This window comes from Mauremys reevesii, linkage group 3 (assembly GCF_016161935.1).
Source record: "Mauremys reevesii isolate NIE-2019 linkage group 3, ASM1616193v1, whole genome shotgun sequence".
Taxonomy (NCBI): Eukaryota; Metazoa; Chordata; order Testudines; family Geoemydidae; genus Mauremys; species Mauremys reevesii.
In genome coordinates, this window is record NC_052625.1 from 6,337,720 (window position 1) to 6,354,842 (window position 17,123).

The 17,123-nt window shown below is 43.1% G+C and overlaps 1 protein-coding gene across 8 annotated transcripts in view; it reads right to left on the reverse strand.

Moving 5' to 3' along the window:
• The window catches only part of SLC24A3 (solute carrier family 24 member 3), a 356,171-nt gene that overhangs the window by 285,599 nt on the left and 53,449 nt on the right, over nt 1–17,123 (reverse strand). For all 8 annotated transcript variants that reach the window (XR_005595867.1, XM_039529110.1, XM_039529108.1 and 5 more), the window contains one exon: nt 9,589–9,726. Coding sequence is in view for 5 of the 8 variants with exons in the window: in XM_039529110.1 (XP_039385044.1) it covers nt 9,589–9,726 (138 nt within the window). In the remaining 3 variants the exon portion in view is untranslated. The remainder of the gene's footprint in view (nt 1–9,588; nt 9,727–17,123) is intronic.

The window sequence follows — 17,123 nt, forward strand, 5'->3', positions numbered from 1 at the left end:
ATAACAAAATGAATCAAGACCAGCAACGCTCACTAACAAGACTTTATATTTGCTGACTGTTGTTCACAGCACATTTCTTCAGGGATGTGGGGGCCTAACTGAAGATTGTCCCCCTTCCTTGACCCACACGAACTTGTGCTGAGCGCACACACGCGAATGTGCTGACAAGTTTGTTTTTTTAATTACCCTCAGAAAAATGTTTCCCTGCAGAAGAAAAAATAATCCTAATTCCAGTTCCCACTGAAAAACAATCCAATTGCGCTGAATGCAGAGAGCTAGAAAGTAGGCAGGATAGCTGCAATATCAGAAGTCCAAGCAGTCGTATTGCCATACCAAAAGGACACGAGGGATGGAAAATACCCTTCAAAAACAGATTTCCAAAACAAGAGCTGCATGAATAACCACAAAAAAATGAAACACAATTAACCACGTGGAAATTATCTCTTAAGTATCTCAACAGCTTTTTATACCTTTATATTAACAGGCCAACTTCTCTGAGGTTGGTAAATTACAGTACGCAGCATTGTTGTAACCATGATGGTTCTAGGATATGGGAGAGACAAAGTGGGTGAGGTAACGTTTTTTATTGAACCAACTTCTGTTGGTGAGAGAAAACAGCTTTCGAGCAACACAAACTTCCTCATTCCTCTCCCAGACCTGAAGAAGAGCTCTGTGTAGCTGGAAAGCTTGTCTCTCTCACCAGCAGAAGTTGGTAAATCATAACATTTGTGATCAAAACCAAACACCCTCCTCTATCTCCTATCTTATCACCAGTCCTGTCTGAAATTCAGCATGTGGGACTATTATACATAGCCAGTGTTGCCAACTCTCATGATTTTGTCATGAGTCTCATGATGATGATTGTTTTCCTTAAAGCCTCAGCTCCTGAAGTCACGTGGATTGTGATGATTTCAGCCTTAGTTCTTAAAGAAAAAAAGTAAGTTTCTGGCCTCGTGGTTGCATAGAAAGCTTCAAAATGTGACCCCGGTGCACCCTAAAGGCTCAAAATGAGAAGGCAAATAAAACAAACATGAGGTTCCTACTGGTAACCTTTCGTTTGTGTCAGTGTTCTACCCCTCTCTCTTACTTTGCTCTTTACGCCTTCTGTCTAAATCAGAGACTGTTTACCCAGCCAGGACAATCCAGCTTTTGCAACGCTGCTGTGACCAGACAGGTTATGAGTTATGTCTGAGCCTGACTCTGCTCAAAGTTTGGCTAATGAGACAATGATCTAGATGATCATGATGGTCCCTTCTGACTTTGAAGTCTATGAGACCATGTGCAGTGATGTAATTTTTCAAGCAGCTAAACCCGTGTGTGTATTTGTTTAAGGCAAATCAGGCTCTGACTTCCAATGACAGCAACCCAAAGGTTGCTCTCTTTTCCATCATGTTCATGTGTCACCATCTTTAAGACAGAGTACAAATGACTGTCAATCAAAGGAGATTTCCTTTGACGTCTGGCACAGGGACAAAGGAAAACTGCAAACATGAAAGTTTTTCTTCATTTTAAGCTTCTGTCTTCATCTTAAGTATGCTTAATAAAAAAGACAAAATGGATTTCATGGCGGCTGTCACAGTAACTGAGCAAAACTCTGTTCTCTGTTGTGCAGTAATTCCCCATGCCACAATTCAGTGTTCTAGGTTGTGCCAAGAATTCAGGATCTCCTTAACTGCCTAGGCCCAAGACCTCAACCCTGATTAAGAGTCCAAGCTGATCAGATCCCTATGAGACAAGAACCTGGTCAATTCCAGGTTGCCGGTGCTGCTGGCCCAGGGAAGAGGAACACAAAACAAAAGAGGATAATGGGAGAGGGGTAGATTAGCGGAGGCCACCATTAACCTCTGCAAACAGCCCGGAGATCCTGGAGGAGGAAGTGGGGATGGAAAAACCAGTCTTCTGTCTCCCTTCTACACTAACACCAGCACAGCGGAAATGCAAACACCCAGCTTCCTTCTGTAGCCATTTCTGGGGCTCACAGACCCTGCTCTACGGGGAGGGGTCGGAAGTCGGTACCTCTCTGTTCTCAGGTCAAGGAGGAACAATCAGCTCCTAAGACAGTAAAACTGCCAGTTATTAGCAGAGGGCCAGCTTTACCATTGCCTTGCATCTTGTGCATTCCTTCACGCCAGCATGGGTATAAATGCCCCCAGGTTAGAATGGTAACGACTTACACACAATTGGCACTAAAGTAACTGCATAAGGCAGGGTGGAACCAGGCCCAGAGTGTCTTAGTCCTCACAAGGGGCTTCCAAACTTATTCCTACTGGGGACCACTTCTCAAGTGGAAATGCTCTAGTGGGCAGTGTCCAAGATCCAATCCCCTGGCAGAAATGATGGCGCTCATTGGATGGCGGTCACCTGGCCAACCATTGAGGACTGAGCGAAAGCATGAGTCTCTCCAGCCTGAGCTAGAAACTCTGTAGCTGGGGACTTAAGAGAACCATATGTCCTAGATCAGGCACAAAGGGGAGACATGACACACACAGACTGGTGGGTTACATGAAAAGTACTAAGGAGACCAGAAGAAAATACACTGCCTTCAGCGTTCTGTGTTTGCCTGCTTGGTAGCATCTTTTCAGTTCCAAGTAGTGCTGTGTGACTCCTCTCTCTAGATGTCAGACAACTTGAAATTTATCAGTGCTGGATGTCTCCTCATTGACTGCAGCCCTCACTGCTCCAAATCAGTCCAGGTCCCTTTGTAGTCCGGATCGATTTTCCACTGTATTTGCCACCTTTTCCAATTAGGGAGTCATCCACAAATGTGATAACAGTTGAACTTTATACCAACACTACTCTCAGCAAAGAAAACCATGGAACAGCTGCCTGGGGTGCAGAAATTTGTTTATCTTTACTTTAGTTGGTCAAGAAAAACCTCTGAGCAGTCCTCCGAAGAGTCTAGGATTGGGCTGCAAGTAGGGGGGAAAACGTCGGTGCTTGAAAACTGATTGATGCTGAAAGAAGCAGCTCTACGGACCACCTGAAAGGGACTCTTCAACCACCATTGTCCATGGAGCACAGACTGGGATCCTCAGTTCTAGATAGTTCACCATGGCTGTTCAGCATCAATAAGTTTTTTTCAAGCCATTTGCTTCAGGACATCTGAAAAAAGACTGTACGCTGCACTCTTTCAACAGGACTTTTTTATGTTCTTGCAATGGGGCTAAAGCACTTGTTACTTATCTGCCTAGCTCATTGTGCCCCTACTGCATTAATAATCCTGATCGGACAGAAGGATCAGCTAATTGACCTAATGGTCTGCTTCTCCATTACCCTGCACATTGGCCCTAAGGTTCGTTTGCACCACTCTGACAACCTAAAAGGGCCAAATAAGTCTTTTCCAAGTTTAATTTCTATGATTTCTCCACGGTGACATATAGGGCCAGAGCGCTCAGATTTTGCCTCTTTGGTTAAGCACTTAGAAATGCCGACTGATCGCACTCTTGCTCGTTCAAAGGCATGGATGGGAGCTACAGTATAACCTTCCGTGCAGCCGGCAAAATGAACCCACGACACTACGTGTACCTGACAGCCCATTCCACTTTAGTATCCCATACTTCTAGCCTGGAAGCCCAGCCAGGCTATGCTGAAGGTTTTTGAGCTATTTTAGGTCTCAGGCAGGATCAGCATTGCCGGGGTTTGAGAGGTACTTGGATGTACAGCAAACACAATCTGTCGCTAAATAAGGAAGAGGGAGTTTAAAACAAAAGCGAATCTGGAATTTATGGCTTTAATATTCTGTGATGCTCATTTCAGAAAATGAATAGATTCAATCATTTCTGAGGTGTTCACACCCTGCATTCTCCTCAGAAACTACTGGAAGGGAGTCTCTTTCAAAAGAAGTCCAATCGGCTGATGTAACAGCAGACCACAGTTTTAAAAAATCAAACTGTGACACTGGTACACATGTGAAGGTGGTTCATTCTGCCCCCTTAATTATATACTCTGTACATTGAACCCTCTGTCCCCTAGGCTAAGGCCCTGGATCCTGCAATCAGCAAAGGGGTCGCAGCCCGTGTGGACTGCAGAGAGGCCTAATGCATATGGTGCCCTTGCATCATGCTGGACTCCAGTCATGCTCATTTTTCTTTTTAAAGAGTGCCCACTTCTCTACAGCGCTCCGAGTAAATTTCCAGTGTGATACAGGAGAATATAATGATTCCCCTTAACACAAGTGGCAGCTACATGGTTATTTCCCTGCAAATTTCACCCCAATGTGTCCAGGGCCCCCATGACAGAGCCTCCGTGCTATTTAGCAGTCAGCCCGGCAGCATCCTTTGATAGCAGTGATTTTTAAAGACCTTCTGAAAAATGAAGATCTTAGGCGGCACTGAATTGTTTGAAGTGCATATTATCAGGCTCTTTTACTTACATGCTTGAGAAGAGGCTTTAAAATTATTCATTAGTCTAGAGTATAAAATCCCTGCCTAGTTCCAGCCTCCTGGTCCTTTGGCCTCTTGTGGGCCACTGTTAATTAAGAAGCTGCTATCTAGCATGTTTTCCTGGCCTATCTCCTCTGTGCAAACTCCCTACTTAGAGAAATTATCACTCGGTTGCTGTATTACAGTAAGTCATTTGATTGTATTTATTTATATTGCTTATGCTGTGAGCCCAACTGTCGAAAGATTATTAACTTTTGTTCATTATGGTTATGTGTATGAACAGTTTGCACAGACACAGTGTGGAAAAAACTGGTGTCCTCTCAAAATCCTTCCACATGTCCCTTTGCGTTTAAAAAAAATAAATGGTAGGAGAGCTCCTTAAATTAATAGTCAATATTCACTCTAATTCATTTAAGATCCACAACTGTTAAAGTGGCACATGGTCTTAAAAGCTGAAATGCATGGTATGGTTAATAAAAATCTTTTCTTCAAAGTGATTACTCACCATCATTTCTAGCTGTGGTTTTGAATGGTGAAGCTAGGAGAATATCCAAAATGTTCACATTAAACCTGAATCAAAATAAAAAACTAGCTGATCCTGCAGCTGATACAGCGGAGGTGAAGGATCAGGCCCCTTTCCTTTATGGCTGGTGATGAGCAACTTTGGATTCCCCCCACAACACGTTTCATCCATTACATTTCTATACAGCATTTCTAGCTCAGAATAAGAGAGCAAACAGGACCTGATTTAAAGTTTACTTAAGTCACAGTGGGAGGCTTTCCATTAACTTAAACAAGATTTGCATCAGTAAAAGTGCTGCATAATCCCACTGATCACTGCTTTGAAACCAAGCGGGGAGGAAAAGGTGATGGTTGCAAAAAGGAGACAGAATTTCTTTTACCTAGGAGCATAATCAGCCGCACCCATGTGGAACCACATTGACTCCAGTGGAGTGCAGATCTGATTGCAGGATTTGTGTCTAGGAGAGTAGAAATGCACAGAATGTAAACCAGTGGTGGGCAGCCTGCGGCCTGTCAGCGTAATCCACTGGTGGGCTGTGAGACAGTTTGTTTACATTGGCATGGCCGCCGGCAGCTCCCTGTGGCTGCGGTTTGCCCTTCCCAGCCAATGGGAGCTGCAGGAAGCGGCGGCCAGCACATCCCACCACCGCGAGCTCCCTGGGGCAAGGGCCATCATTTTGTTCTGGGTTTATGTAGTGCCTAGTACAATGGGATCCATGACTAAGGTTCCTAGGTGCTTCCACAATACAAATAATAAATAACATTGCCACCCAAATTCTGTCTCTTGTCTACCAGGCCCAACAGCAAACAATATGAATTTCAAATGTACTTGCAGGTGCTGGGAGCTAGTAAGAATATGTAGCTAAAATTAATGAATATATTTGCAAAAATATGGTTTCCATTATAAATCCAGAAGCGAATTTCATCGCAGTTTGCAATGTGCCTTTTTTTTTTTTAACAGCTGTATTCTAGTTTGGATGGGCACCTTTTGTAGCTTTTAGAACTGGTTCTAGCTTGCAGTAGCTTCTCGAATAGGCTGCTCACAAAAGATCCGGGTGTGTGATCCAAATATATTGACATTAGCTAACAAATTCTGCATGTACTGATAAAATACGAAAGAGACGGGTAGTGATGGATAGTAGATCAGCATTGCATATTCTATGTTTGACAGGTTTTATAAATAAAGACGTGCCAATCTCCAGTTTTGGCCAACACCTAAAACTGAACCAAGGATCTTCCAGAGCTAATAGCAGGAGTTCCTACGGCTTGAGTTAAAGAGCCAGGCTCTACATCTAAGGGCTGCAACAGACTCACACGCTCCATGGAATGGGATCGGAGGGAATTGCGTAACATACAATGTTCAGTGAATTACAAAGATAATGGGTCGAATTCATCCCATTCATTCATAATTCCAACAGAGTAACTAGTGATGGTTTCACAGAGTGAGAAGTTACAAGTATTTTAAAGTATGCATACAAATACTGTAGAAAAACATACATGGGCCAGATTCTGTCGGTTCTACCAGGGTAACTGCATTAACTTGAGTGGTGTTGACACAAGTATTACAGAGCTCAGAATGTGCTTCGAGATCTACTGATGAAAAATGCTACATACAAGCTAGGTATTATTTATTTATTTATCATTATTAATAATCATCATTTCCAGAATGCATTTAAATGTATATGTCAAAGGAAATTAAGCAAATGGTATTTTGTGTGAATCTTAATTAATAAAATTCTTTAACTGGCTTACTTAGGGCTAGTCTACACTTACAGCGGTCGTGCACGGTGATTCTTTTTTCTCGAGTTTCGAACTATCGCGCCTGATCTAGACGCGAGTTCCGAAGCCGAAGCGCTAGTTCGAAACTCCACCCCACCCTGCAGCTGGAGTTAGCGAGGACGGAGCCGGGAGTTCGGTTCGGCGTCTGGGCGATGGCGAATGGAAGAAGTTCTAAGAAGGTAGCAGCTCTCAGCTATTCACGTTGAATTGAATTGCAGTGCTAGTTAGTCCCCCCTAGTAGTGTAGACCAGGCCTTAGTGACCACTGTTTGAAAACTACCTAAAAAAGAGAAAGAAAAAAAAAAAGACAGCAGGCACAAAATGTAAGACTATGCTCTCAAAAGAAACTGAAAAAATACACTGTGTTAAAAGAAGAGACATATACATTTTTACACAAAAATGTGTTTCCAATTTGCACTGCAGGCTAACAGAAAAATAAAAGCCAAATATAGCAAAAATAGTCAAAATTGCAAATTTTGATTCAACTTTTCCATCAACATTTCAACATAGAAAGGGATGAAATTTTCCTAAAAATTCTAACCCATTGTTGTTAGAAACCTCCAGGTTTCATAATGAAAATGCAGTTTTGTAACTAAACAAGACACAAAAAATTATACTATCCTTTATGGGTACGACGGCAAAGAGATACATCCTGTGACTACAGCCTTCTTGCCTGTCAGATTCTATCTTCTACCCCTTATATTCAACCTTCTATCATCAGTTTGGAAGTAGATATCACAGTAGACAAGTTACTCTGTAACGGCCAGATCCAGCATCAATTGGAGCCAGTGGGAATACTTGCTTTGACTTCAAAGACTTTGGATCAGGCCCCAAGTCAGTTTTGTTTAGCAGTGGCAGAATGATCAGTATCAGTGAAGCTTAGCAGTGAATGAAATCACAACACACCCTGTCCATGTGTGTAAATGTGAAAGTTGTTATTGGGGCTTTGCTAAAAGGAGGTTCTTCCCATGCTAGGACAGAAGAAAAGAGAAAGGCAGGCTGGGAAATGGAATTTCCCTCTCAAAGAACGTTCTGGCTTTGGCATGGGGGGGTGGATGAGAGGTGAATTTCTCTGAATCAGGATGAAAAAGTAAAATAATTTGAAGTTTTTCAAAGAATGAAAAATTCCATTTCGGGAGAACGGGCTTGCACCAAGTTGCCCAGTTCTCCGGGCAGCTGGCTCTTGGGGCTACCTGATTCTGCAGGCAGACAGTTGCCTGGGTGGTTGGGCAGTGCCAGAAGGCAGCTGCCCGGGGGATCAGGAAGCCAGGGGTACCTAGTCGGGCTGGCAGGAAACTGGGCTGAGAGGCAGCAAGCCTGGCTGGTGTTTCGTCAAACATTTTGATGGAATCTATGTTCTCGAGGAACATCTAGACTCTGTCGAATCAGAATTGTCCAAGGGAAAAGTGTTCCTTTTTGAGCAGCTCTAACTCAGGGGCTTATTCAAACGTTTAGGAGACAAACAAAGAACATGTTTTTCTCCTTTAGGGCTGGCTAGGTGTGGACTACAAAAACACCATCAGCTTTCAATGACAGAGAAATCATTTTTAGAATCCTACTTGTCTACAATAGCCAACAACGTGTTAATTAGCTTCATAATTACCATAAAACAACATATTTCATCATCACCTCATGGCAATTCATGGTAACAATCGTAATTTGCATTTCCCATTTCGGCTTTATCTCATGGAAACCACACAGTTAACTCGTGTGATTACTGTTCTTCACACGCCTGCAAAAAACACATTTCAAATAGACAAAATTTATTTTGGGATAGTAATGGAAAAGGCTTATGGTGATGAGACAGCAGATGTTATGCTCAGAAAGAGAGGAAGATGGATTATTACAAATGTTGGTATGAAAGTGTAAGAAGGGATCTTCTTTGCATGGGAGGATTATAATCAAGGAAAGAGTGGTATAATAATTTTTGCAATATATTTGTCTTTGAAAATGGACCATAATCATCCAACTGTCTCAGAAATGTTATTAAGGATTACAAAGGGGGAAATATATATGCACAGAGTTACAATACAAACTGTATTTAACAGAATTTCTTCGAGAGGTTAACCAATATAATCCTCTGAAGATTAGAGAACTGCCTTAAGTTCTTTCCATAACTTCGAACCACATCAAAATTCTTCCATTAAAAAAATAAATACAGGATTGGGTTTCCTATAAAGCTTCCCCTACCATTAGTGATTTATTATCAGGGTTTTCAGTTAGGTAAATCAAAGGTGATACATACTCAAGTGAACGCAAACTAAAGAATCTCTACTCTTTTTTTATGCTCAGGAAGAGCTGTGAAAGTTTTGTGCAGAGCTGCAAGTGGTTTGTTTTTTAATGATGGTGAAAGGATATAACCCTGTAAATAAAGACGGAGGCTTTTAGAATAAGCAAACAACTTGCAAAGGTAGCTTCAAAAAACAGCTTCAGCTCCACCTAATCCCTCCTCCAAAATCAATTTTTGATTTTTTTTGTTACTATAAGACAACATCCCATATTTCCAGACCATCATCCTATTGGTGAGAGTCTCAGTTACCTGACTCCTGACCATTATGCCAAGGTTCGAGTTACATTTCCAGGCAGTAAATATGCAAAACATTCCTCCTATGATCTCAACCTTCCCATCTCCTTGCTTAATCTGGAAATTCGGCTACTAAAGCATCCCAAATATCTGCCTTGCTCGGTAGCCAATACCTGCCAACTTGTGGGGCTCATCAGGAGAGGGAGTTTGCAACATTAATACATCTGGGGCTATATGATTAGAGTGTCTGAGGACTCTAAAACTAATACGTACAGCATTTGTGCAACCAAAGTCCCCTGGTGGCATCAGTACAGAATTTCAGTAGCTAGGACAGCTGGCTATAACCTCAAAAGGAGGAGGAGGAGGAATTATTCATTCCTACCTGGTTCAGTGCAGTTCTTGACATATCGATTTTCTGTCTCCTCTGGGATCTCAGTGGCATTGTCCTCTGTTGCCTGCAGCAGCCTCCTCCCACTCCACTTATCGTAAGTTTCCACAGGATAGCTCAGGACATCATAACCTAGAGGAAAAGGACACGAGATGAATGCTCTTGTTCTGAGGAGGATAAAGAGGCTAGCACCTATATTCTCCCAAGGGACTTTTCACACTTCCTTGATACAGATACTATCTGCTACGCCTTCACAGAACCGAGGCCCTGCAGTCCAGCGATCCTAGCCCCCCAGGACTAGTCTCAGATTTCCCATTAGTTTAGCACCCCTTTTCCAGAGCTCGATCTTGTGGTTACTCTGGGTTACAGGTCACATCTTCAGGGACACATAGTAGGTGTTGCAGATGGCTCATGCACAGGCTTTGCAAAGGTTTCTAAACACAATTACTCTTTATATAGCACAGAAGACATACAGAGCCAGATAAAATAATAAAACACCTATACACATTTCCTGGCCTCTGTTTCCTTACCACTCTGGAGCATTCTTTGGGCTTAGGGGTGAAGTTCTCTGGGGTGGCCAAGAACCTTCTCTTACGGCTCATGATTTTTCTTCCAAATAATGGAGTCTCCCCCTCTGCTCCAGCTCAATTGCCTTTAACCTTGGCTGGTCCCGCAGTTAAACAAGACCCCTCTGCTATGAAAACATGCAGTTCTCTTCCCCTCTCTTGCACAAGCTTGCTTTGCACCTCTGAGTCCCTCTGAATTTATAAGTCCTACCACCACCACCTGGTTCCTTTGTTCTCCATCGGGGGGAAAAGCCACTGTTCCAAACCAGCCCTCCTTGCAGACAAGCTTGATTGAACCGTCCACAGACACCCCAAATTGTCACGCATGAAGTGGGAGTTTACAATCGTGAAGGCAAAAGACGACAAATTGGCCACCAAAACTAATTGTAATTTATGCATAACAAACTTGAAAATACAACACATCGGAACAGAACCAAGACTCCTATGAGTGCTTAAAGCATATCCGGCTGTTGGAAATGATCAAAAACAACCCTGTGTACCAAAACCAGCAATCATCTCCAATTGAATATTTTGGTCCATCCATCAGTCATGTCTTTGCAGATTACAGGATGGTTTCATTTTCATGAATATTGTGAGTAATCTGGTGAAAGGTAACATTCTGCTATTAGGTTTCAGAGTGGTAGTCGTGGTAGTCTGTATCAGCAAAGGAGTACTTGTGGCACCTTACAAAGACTAACAAATTTATTTGAGCATAAGCTTTTGTGGGCTAAAACCCACTTCATCGGATGCATGCTGTGGAAAATACAGTAGGAAGATACATATACACAGAGAACATGAAATTTTTTCATGTTCTCTGTGTATATATATGTCTTCCTACTGTATTTTCCACAGCATGCATCCGATGAAGTGGGTTTTAGCCCACGAAAGCTTATGCTCAAATAAATGGGTTAGTCTCTAAGGCGCCACAAGTCCTCCTCGTTCTTTATTCTGTTATTACTTTTGTTTCTTATTTCCCCGCTCTCACACACACAATCTTTCCCATCTTCTCTCTCCGCTTTGGCTTAGAGAAGGTGCTGCTAAATGAAGCCCTACTTTAGCAATGTCAACAAAAACACTTGGCCATTTTCCATAACATTCTTGGCATGACGCTGCTCAGGCCTGGACATTTCATGTTGGTCTAATTAGTGAGAGTGTATGCTCACATGTTAGCTACATCCATCCTACAGAGCTTCAGACTTTGAGGGAAAATATTGTTTTAAGACAGAGGGGTGCCCATTGTGCTTAATTTTTTTTTTTTTTTTGCTTACATCTTCTACTGAATCCTTGAGCCCAATGTAATAAATAACAAATGGAGTTTCGGCTGGATTTCCATCACATCTGTACATCTTTCTTTCATTAGAATCAGCCCCTCTTTAACTCTTATTTTGCTAGTTCAGCATTTTACATGTTATCCTAAAGATGCATATAATTGCACTTGGTCTCTTGCCCCCATGGAGACAGCTGTTCAGAGTGCTGTAAAGCTATGTCATTCTACCCATTAGAGAGGAGGTGAGGTTTCGTATCAACCGACTGAGGCTCTTCCAGACAACTAAGAAACTACGGCCTTGAATCTGGAAGAGAATTTGAGAGCATGGGAGGGTCAGCTCAGCAGTAGGATCCTTGTACAGGACTGGGGACTACACTGTGTTAGCTTCAAAAGGGAGCCCCGCCCCATCCTTCTCGGACAGAAGGTTAGAGGGTATTTGTAAAAGGGTTGACGGGCATGCACGACCCTTTATAGCTGGGCACTGCAAGGCCTTCTCAGTTGTCTTCACCAAATGCCATTCAAGCCTGCTGGTGGGCCACTTCTTATGACTTGGCCCTCCAGCCAGGTCCCGTTCCCTCTCACTCCTTCCCACTGCATATCCACAGTCCAAACTAAATGCAAAGGAACATACGCTCTTCCAGCCTTGCTAGGCCCAATCCTGAACACATTTTTCACTGCCCTCCCAGGCTCTGCAAAGCGCCTGACTGCTCTCCTACAAAGTGCTGCCTCACAGGACTTTCCTCCCTTGACACCAGCTCCCCCCAACCAAGCTGCTGACCCCTCAGGTTTTCTCCCAGACCTGTTTCAAGTGTTTCCTTCACTCCTGCTTCCTTTCTTCCTTCATGACCTGTCCCAGTTCCCTCCTGCAGCTCCTCTCAAGCTTGGTTTCAGTCTTAATTAAACCTGGCACACCCTCCAGCCGCCATCATGGGCACTAATTGTGCTCTCTAGCTTCCCTTAACCCTTTTAGTACCAGTGCAGAGTTCACACAGCCCATCACAGTATGAGAGGGAGAGAGAACGTCAGAGAGAGTGCGGGTAATACAGCAGGAGGGATCATCAAATCTCTGGACTCAGGACACTGAGGATTAAAGAAAAGGAACAGCCCCTATATTTAGGTTGCCTGATATTTTCCCCTATAAAAGATTTTGCAACCTTTTTTTGAGAAGCTCTAACATCTCCATTGTTTGCAGCAAGCCTCTAAAATTCAGCAGGGAGAAATCGCCGGGGTCAGAAAAGAGCCCTTTCTTTGTCCCGAGAAATTCCATTTTGTCTTTGTATTATGACACCTTTAATTCTATGATCACATACTGCTTTTTCCACAGGACCCCGCCTCATTCAGTCCACAGAGGGGATACGCACAAGGGGGCAGAATTAAAGTTTCACAAGCAACATTAAATCTGCCATTTTGCAACTTTTGAGCACTTGACTTTGTAAATTAAACGTCAGTATTTTAACTTAGCTTTTGTGCGTGTCAGAACGACAGTCATTCAACACACTGTACGCACTTCAAAATACACTGTTTCCTAATTGCTTGGTCTCTGAATGACCTTCAATGAGTTAACTGTATAAATATGTCATGGATGGAGACAGATTTTAATCCCAAAGCATTAATTCAGATGAATTTTGTAACGTCACTTACAATTGCACAGCATCAGCCTTCATTTTTCATAATAAACATACTTCCATCAGCTGAGCTAAGCAGTCTGAGATCCACAGAGCACTTGTTTTCAGAGCGAAGGGCTTTTTTCTGAGCAGTTACAGTTTCATTCTCCGGTGAAGGGAAAGAGGAAAAAAAAACCCATCCTCTTTCTAGGATTTTTATTCCCCAAAACTCCTGACAGATCTCTTCCTTCTCCTCACAATACAGAGCAGCTTTCTGGTTTCAGAATTTGGACCTATCCAAAAGGAAAACTAAACATAAGTCATTCAGAATGAGCTTGGGAAACGCTCCATTTGGCAAGGACACACCGTGAGTAAAAGGATTCCATTCTGCACTCACTTAAATGGGTGTGCGTAAGAGCAGAATTAGGTCCAGCTGAAATGGATGAAGCTATGTTGATGTACAGCAGTGAAGGATCTGACTCAGAGTCTCCAGCTTTAATTAGGTTAAACCATCTCAGAGCTGAGTTTGCAACCTATAGGCCAAATTCTGCTTTTGGATACGCAGGTGTAAATAGAATTTGTCTCTATAAATCAAGGGGAAATAAAAAGAAAAGGTGAAATGAAATCCTTTTTAAGACCCTGGCCCATGAACAGAATGCATGCCAAGATTTTAAAATTCCAGATAAATACATTTGATGATGTAATTTAAAAACAAACAAACAAACAAAACATCGTTGCTGCTAAGGCCCAAAATTGGGGTTTCACATTTCCCCAGTACATCCTGAAGTTGAGCAGGAAGTGGCTTGAAGCTAACCCTGCCTGAGGTGGTTGCAATGTCATCAGCTGTAGTGGAGAGAACACAGGAGCCTGGACTCAGTGTCTTGGCAGATTATGTGAAAATGGGGGACTGACTTAACTCAGATTTAACCCTTGAGATGCATCAAAGCTGGTCAGTCTTCTGAGGTTTAGGGAGGTCAGCAGGGAGTGCTATTGTAGGCAGGGGGGAAAGATCGGTGCAAGGAAGAAAAGGCAGGGTAGATCAGAGGAAGCGCTAGAGTGAGTCAAGACTGGGTTTGCCCAGGCGTCCCTTTGAAAGTGAATTAAACTAAACCAAATTAAGGTCACTTTAATTCTGAGTAAGAGCATCCACACAAGGGTTTAATGTATCTTAACTAATCCCCTTTAAATACCCGTTTTATGTTAATCGGATTAATTTTCCTGAGTATTCCTGTGTAGACAGGCCCTAAATAATATAGATAGCATATGCGTGTTTATCCAAAACTCTTCCTGGAGCTGCCAAATTGGGGCAGAAGTCTTGTGAGAACAAGCTCTAGGATGAGACGGCTGCTGCATTCTGCTAATGGTTACAAAAGTGAAACAGAGGAAAAGAAACAGCTGATCAGGTCTCAGTTTTGTGTGAAGGTTTTTGTGGACAGGGTGTCTTATTTCATCCAACGTTGGTGTAGCCATGTTGGTCTCAGGATATTAAAGAGACAAGATAGGGAAGCAAAAAGACATTCTAGTTATCCTCACTGAGGGGACACAGGGCCTTAAGAAATAAGAGAACAGCACCCTTGAGCCTATGTCCCCTCAGTGAGGATAACTTGAATGTCTTTTTGCTTCCGTATCTTGTCTCTCTAATATCCTGGGACCAACATGGCTACAACAATACTGCAAACAACAGTAGGAGATATTGAATTTTACCATCTGAAATGAAACTCCACAACACGAATCAAAAGGAAAAAGGAGAAGTTGGTCCAATAACAGATATTACCTCATCCACCTTGTCTCTCTTATTTATTCATTCAAACAGACTGTCTATAGTATACTGCTTGAAGTATCAAAGAAACACATCAAAATACCCTGCAGGCTGTGTCTTAATGGATCAAGTACATTAGTGTGCAACGTACTCGTGTTCCTCAATTACAAACTGATCTCAAGGATGTCTGTTGAATTTCAAAGTCACCTTAAGAGCTGATCACAGACTTAAAAGAGTCTTGAGAACAGCCTTAATAGGGTCTCAGAGATGATACCTGGTTATGTTCTGAAGGGTACAAACCAAATTGGCCTTGGGTTTCTTTCTCTCTCTCTCTCTCTCACACACACACACACACGTATGTGGTTGAGGAGCAGGGGTGACTTCACATGACCAGTCAATGTAACTATCATTTTTAAAAAAGTGTCTGGCAAGGGGACGGCAAGTAGATGATTTATTTGTAGGGGATTCTAGTGATTTTGCCCAGGGGATAAAAATTTACCCTGCCCGTCACTTCAATGGCCACGCACAAATATTCCCTAAAAAACAGTCAGCTGCACGTGTAGGCTACTATAATATCCCAACACAGAAGAGGAAAAACCTGCCTTCTTTATTTTCTCTATGTTTACACACGATCCTGCCCTTTCCCCATGATTTTTATTAGTAGTTACCTCGGCAGCCCACATCCCTGGGGACTGCACCTAGACGTGCTGGGAAGGCTTGTGTGTTCCACTGACCCTGTGGGAGTTATGCCAAGGTGAGTTTTAATTCCCGATAGGGCAACCCACGCTGGAGAGGCCCAGGACAGACAGGGGTGGTGGAGCCTTATTTGTGCCCTAAGCAATGTTTGACCAGCTGGAAAGGATTCCGATTATGGTAATGGCTGGGTTTGCAGCTTGCCTGGAGCTTAACACACCTGGGCTCTGGTGGGGCAGGGGAGTGACCTCCAAACTCAAGGAACCCTCAAAGAGAATAACCTGCCAACCATGTCCACCCCTTTGCAATGAGGCAGCTCCACCCAAAGCCCTCCCGGAGAGCCTCTGTAGTAGCATGGCACAGAGGAAGTGGAGGGCCCTTAGGTAACTAGGACCCAAGCCAACTCCAGACTTTTAGGTTAAGACCAACACTTTGGATTCCAGCCGATCGCCTGTTGAAAGCCATGTGCTACCAGCAAGAAACTCAACACAGTAAGGGAGCCCCAGGATTTAGGGGCATATTCTTCCCTTTGATTCCAGCGGGAGTGCACCTATGGCTCGGGGGCTGGATGGCGGGATAGAGAGAGGACTCAAGAGGCAGAAAGCAAGCGTGAGTTTTGCATAGCTGTCCTAATGGAGTCTGGGCTGTGGACACAAGAACTCTGAGCTGGAACAACATTCATAAGACGAGACCAATGGGCCAGATCCTCAGCTGGTGTATATCAGGATAGCTCCCTGGACTCCAATGGAGCTGCACTGATTTACATCAGCTGAAGAAAAAAAAAAAAGACAGCGGAGAGAAGCTGACAGACCAGAGACTAGCCCAGCTGAACAAACAAAAGGGACTGATTTGTCATTGCGGCATTTCAAAAACATAATGTATTACCACTAAGGACTTTCCAATGTTGGCAGGTATCCTCAGCTCTCGCTTACAATAAACTACTTTCTATGCACACAGATACTGCTGGCAGGAGCCGAAAACAACACAGTTTTTCTAAGACCTTTTGCCTTTCTCTCTCTCTCCTGTATTTTTTCCTCTTTTTGTCTCTATTTTTTTCCGCTTGGCTGGACAAATTATCTCCACCTCCCTAAAACTTCTATAATAACTCCAGCGATTACAACAGCACAGTATTCCTGGGGAGAACCAAACCGAAGCAACCAAGAACAATCTCATCTGCTGACATCAGCCAGCAAGCTGCTGGGGGTTCACAGCAAGCTATCCCACCGCGAGTCTCCTTAATAGGATTGCTTTGGCTGCATTAATTGGAGCACTGCACCATATGAAGTTATCCTTTCATTTTTATTCCTTATTAATTTCATTTCACTCCTCTGAATGTACCGCTTTTGGTCCACTCCCCCCAGCATTTATAGGTGGGACGTGGTAAGTAATCAACAGCCGCCTGGTCAGCTCAGACACAGCAGTTTTTCACAGAGTAATCTGAGCTCAGAATTGCATAATCATTTCATAAATTGATTATTTCACTGTAGACTGATTTGGGGCGGGGGAGGGTGTGTGTTTCAACACAGACCATAAATGCTTATGCACCACAGGCTGCCTATGGAAAAACAAAATTCCTGGCTCTGAATAGCAGCCAGTTCTTTAAACCCAATTTCATTTTTACAAATTTCAGTGGAAGGGGA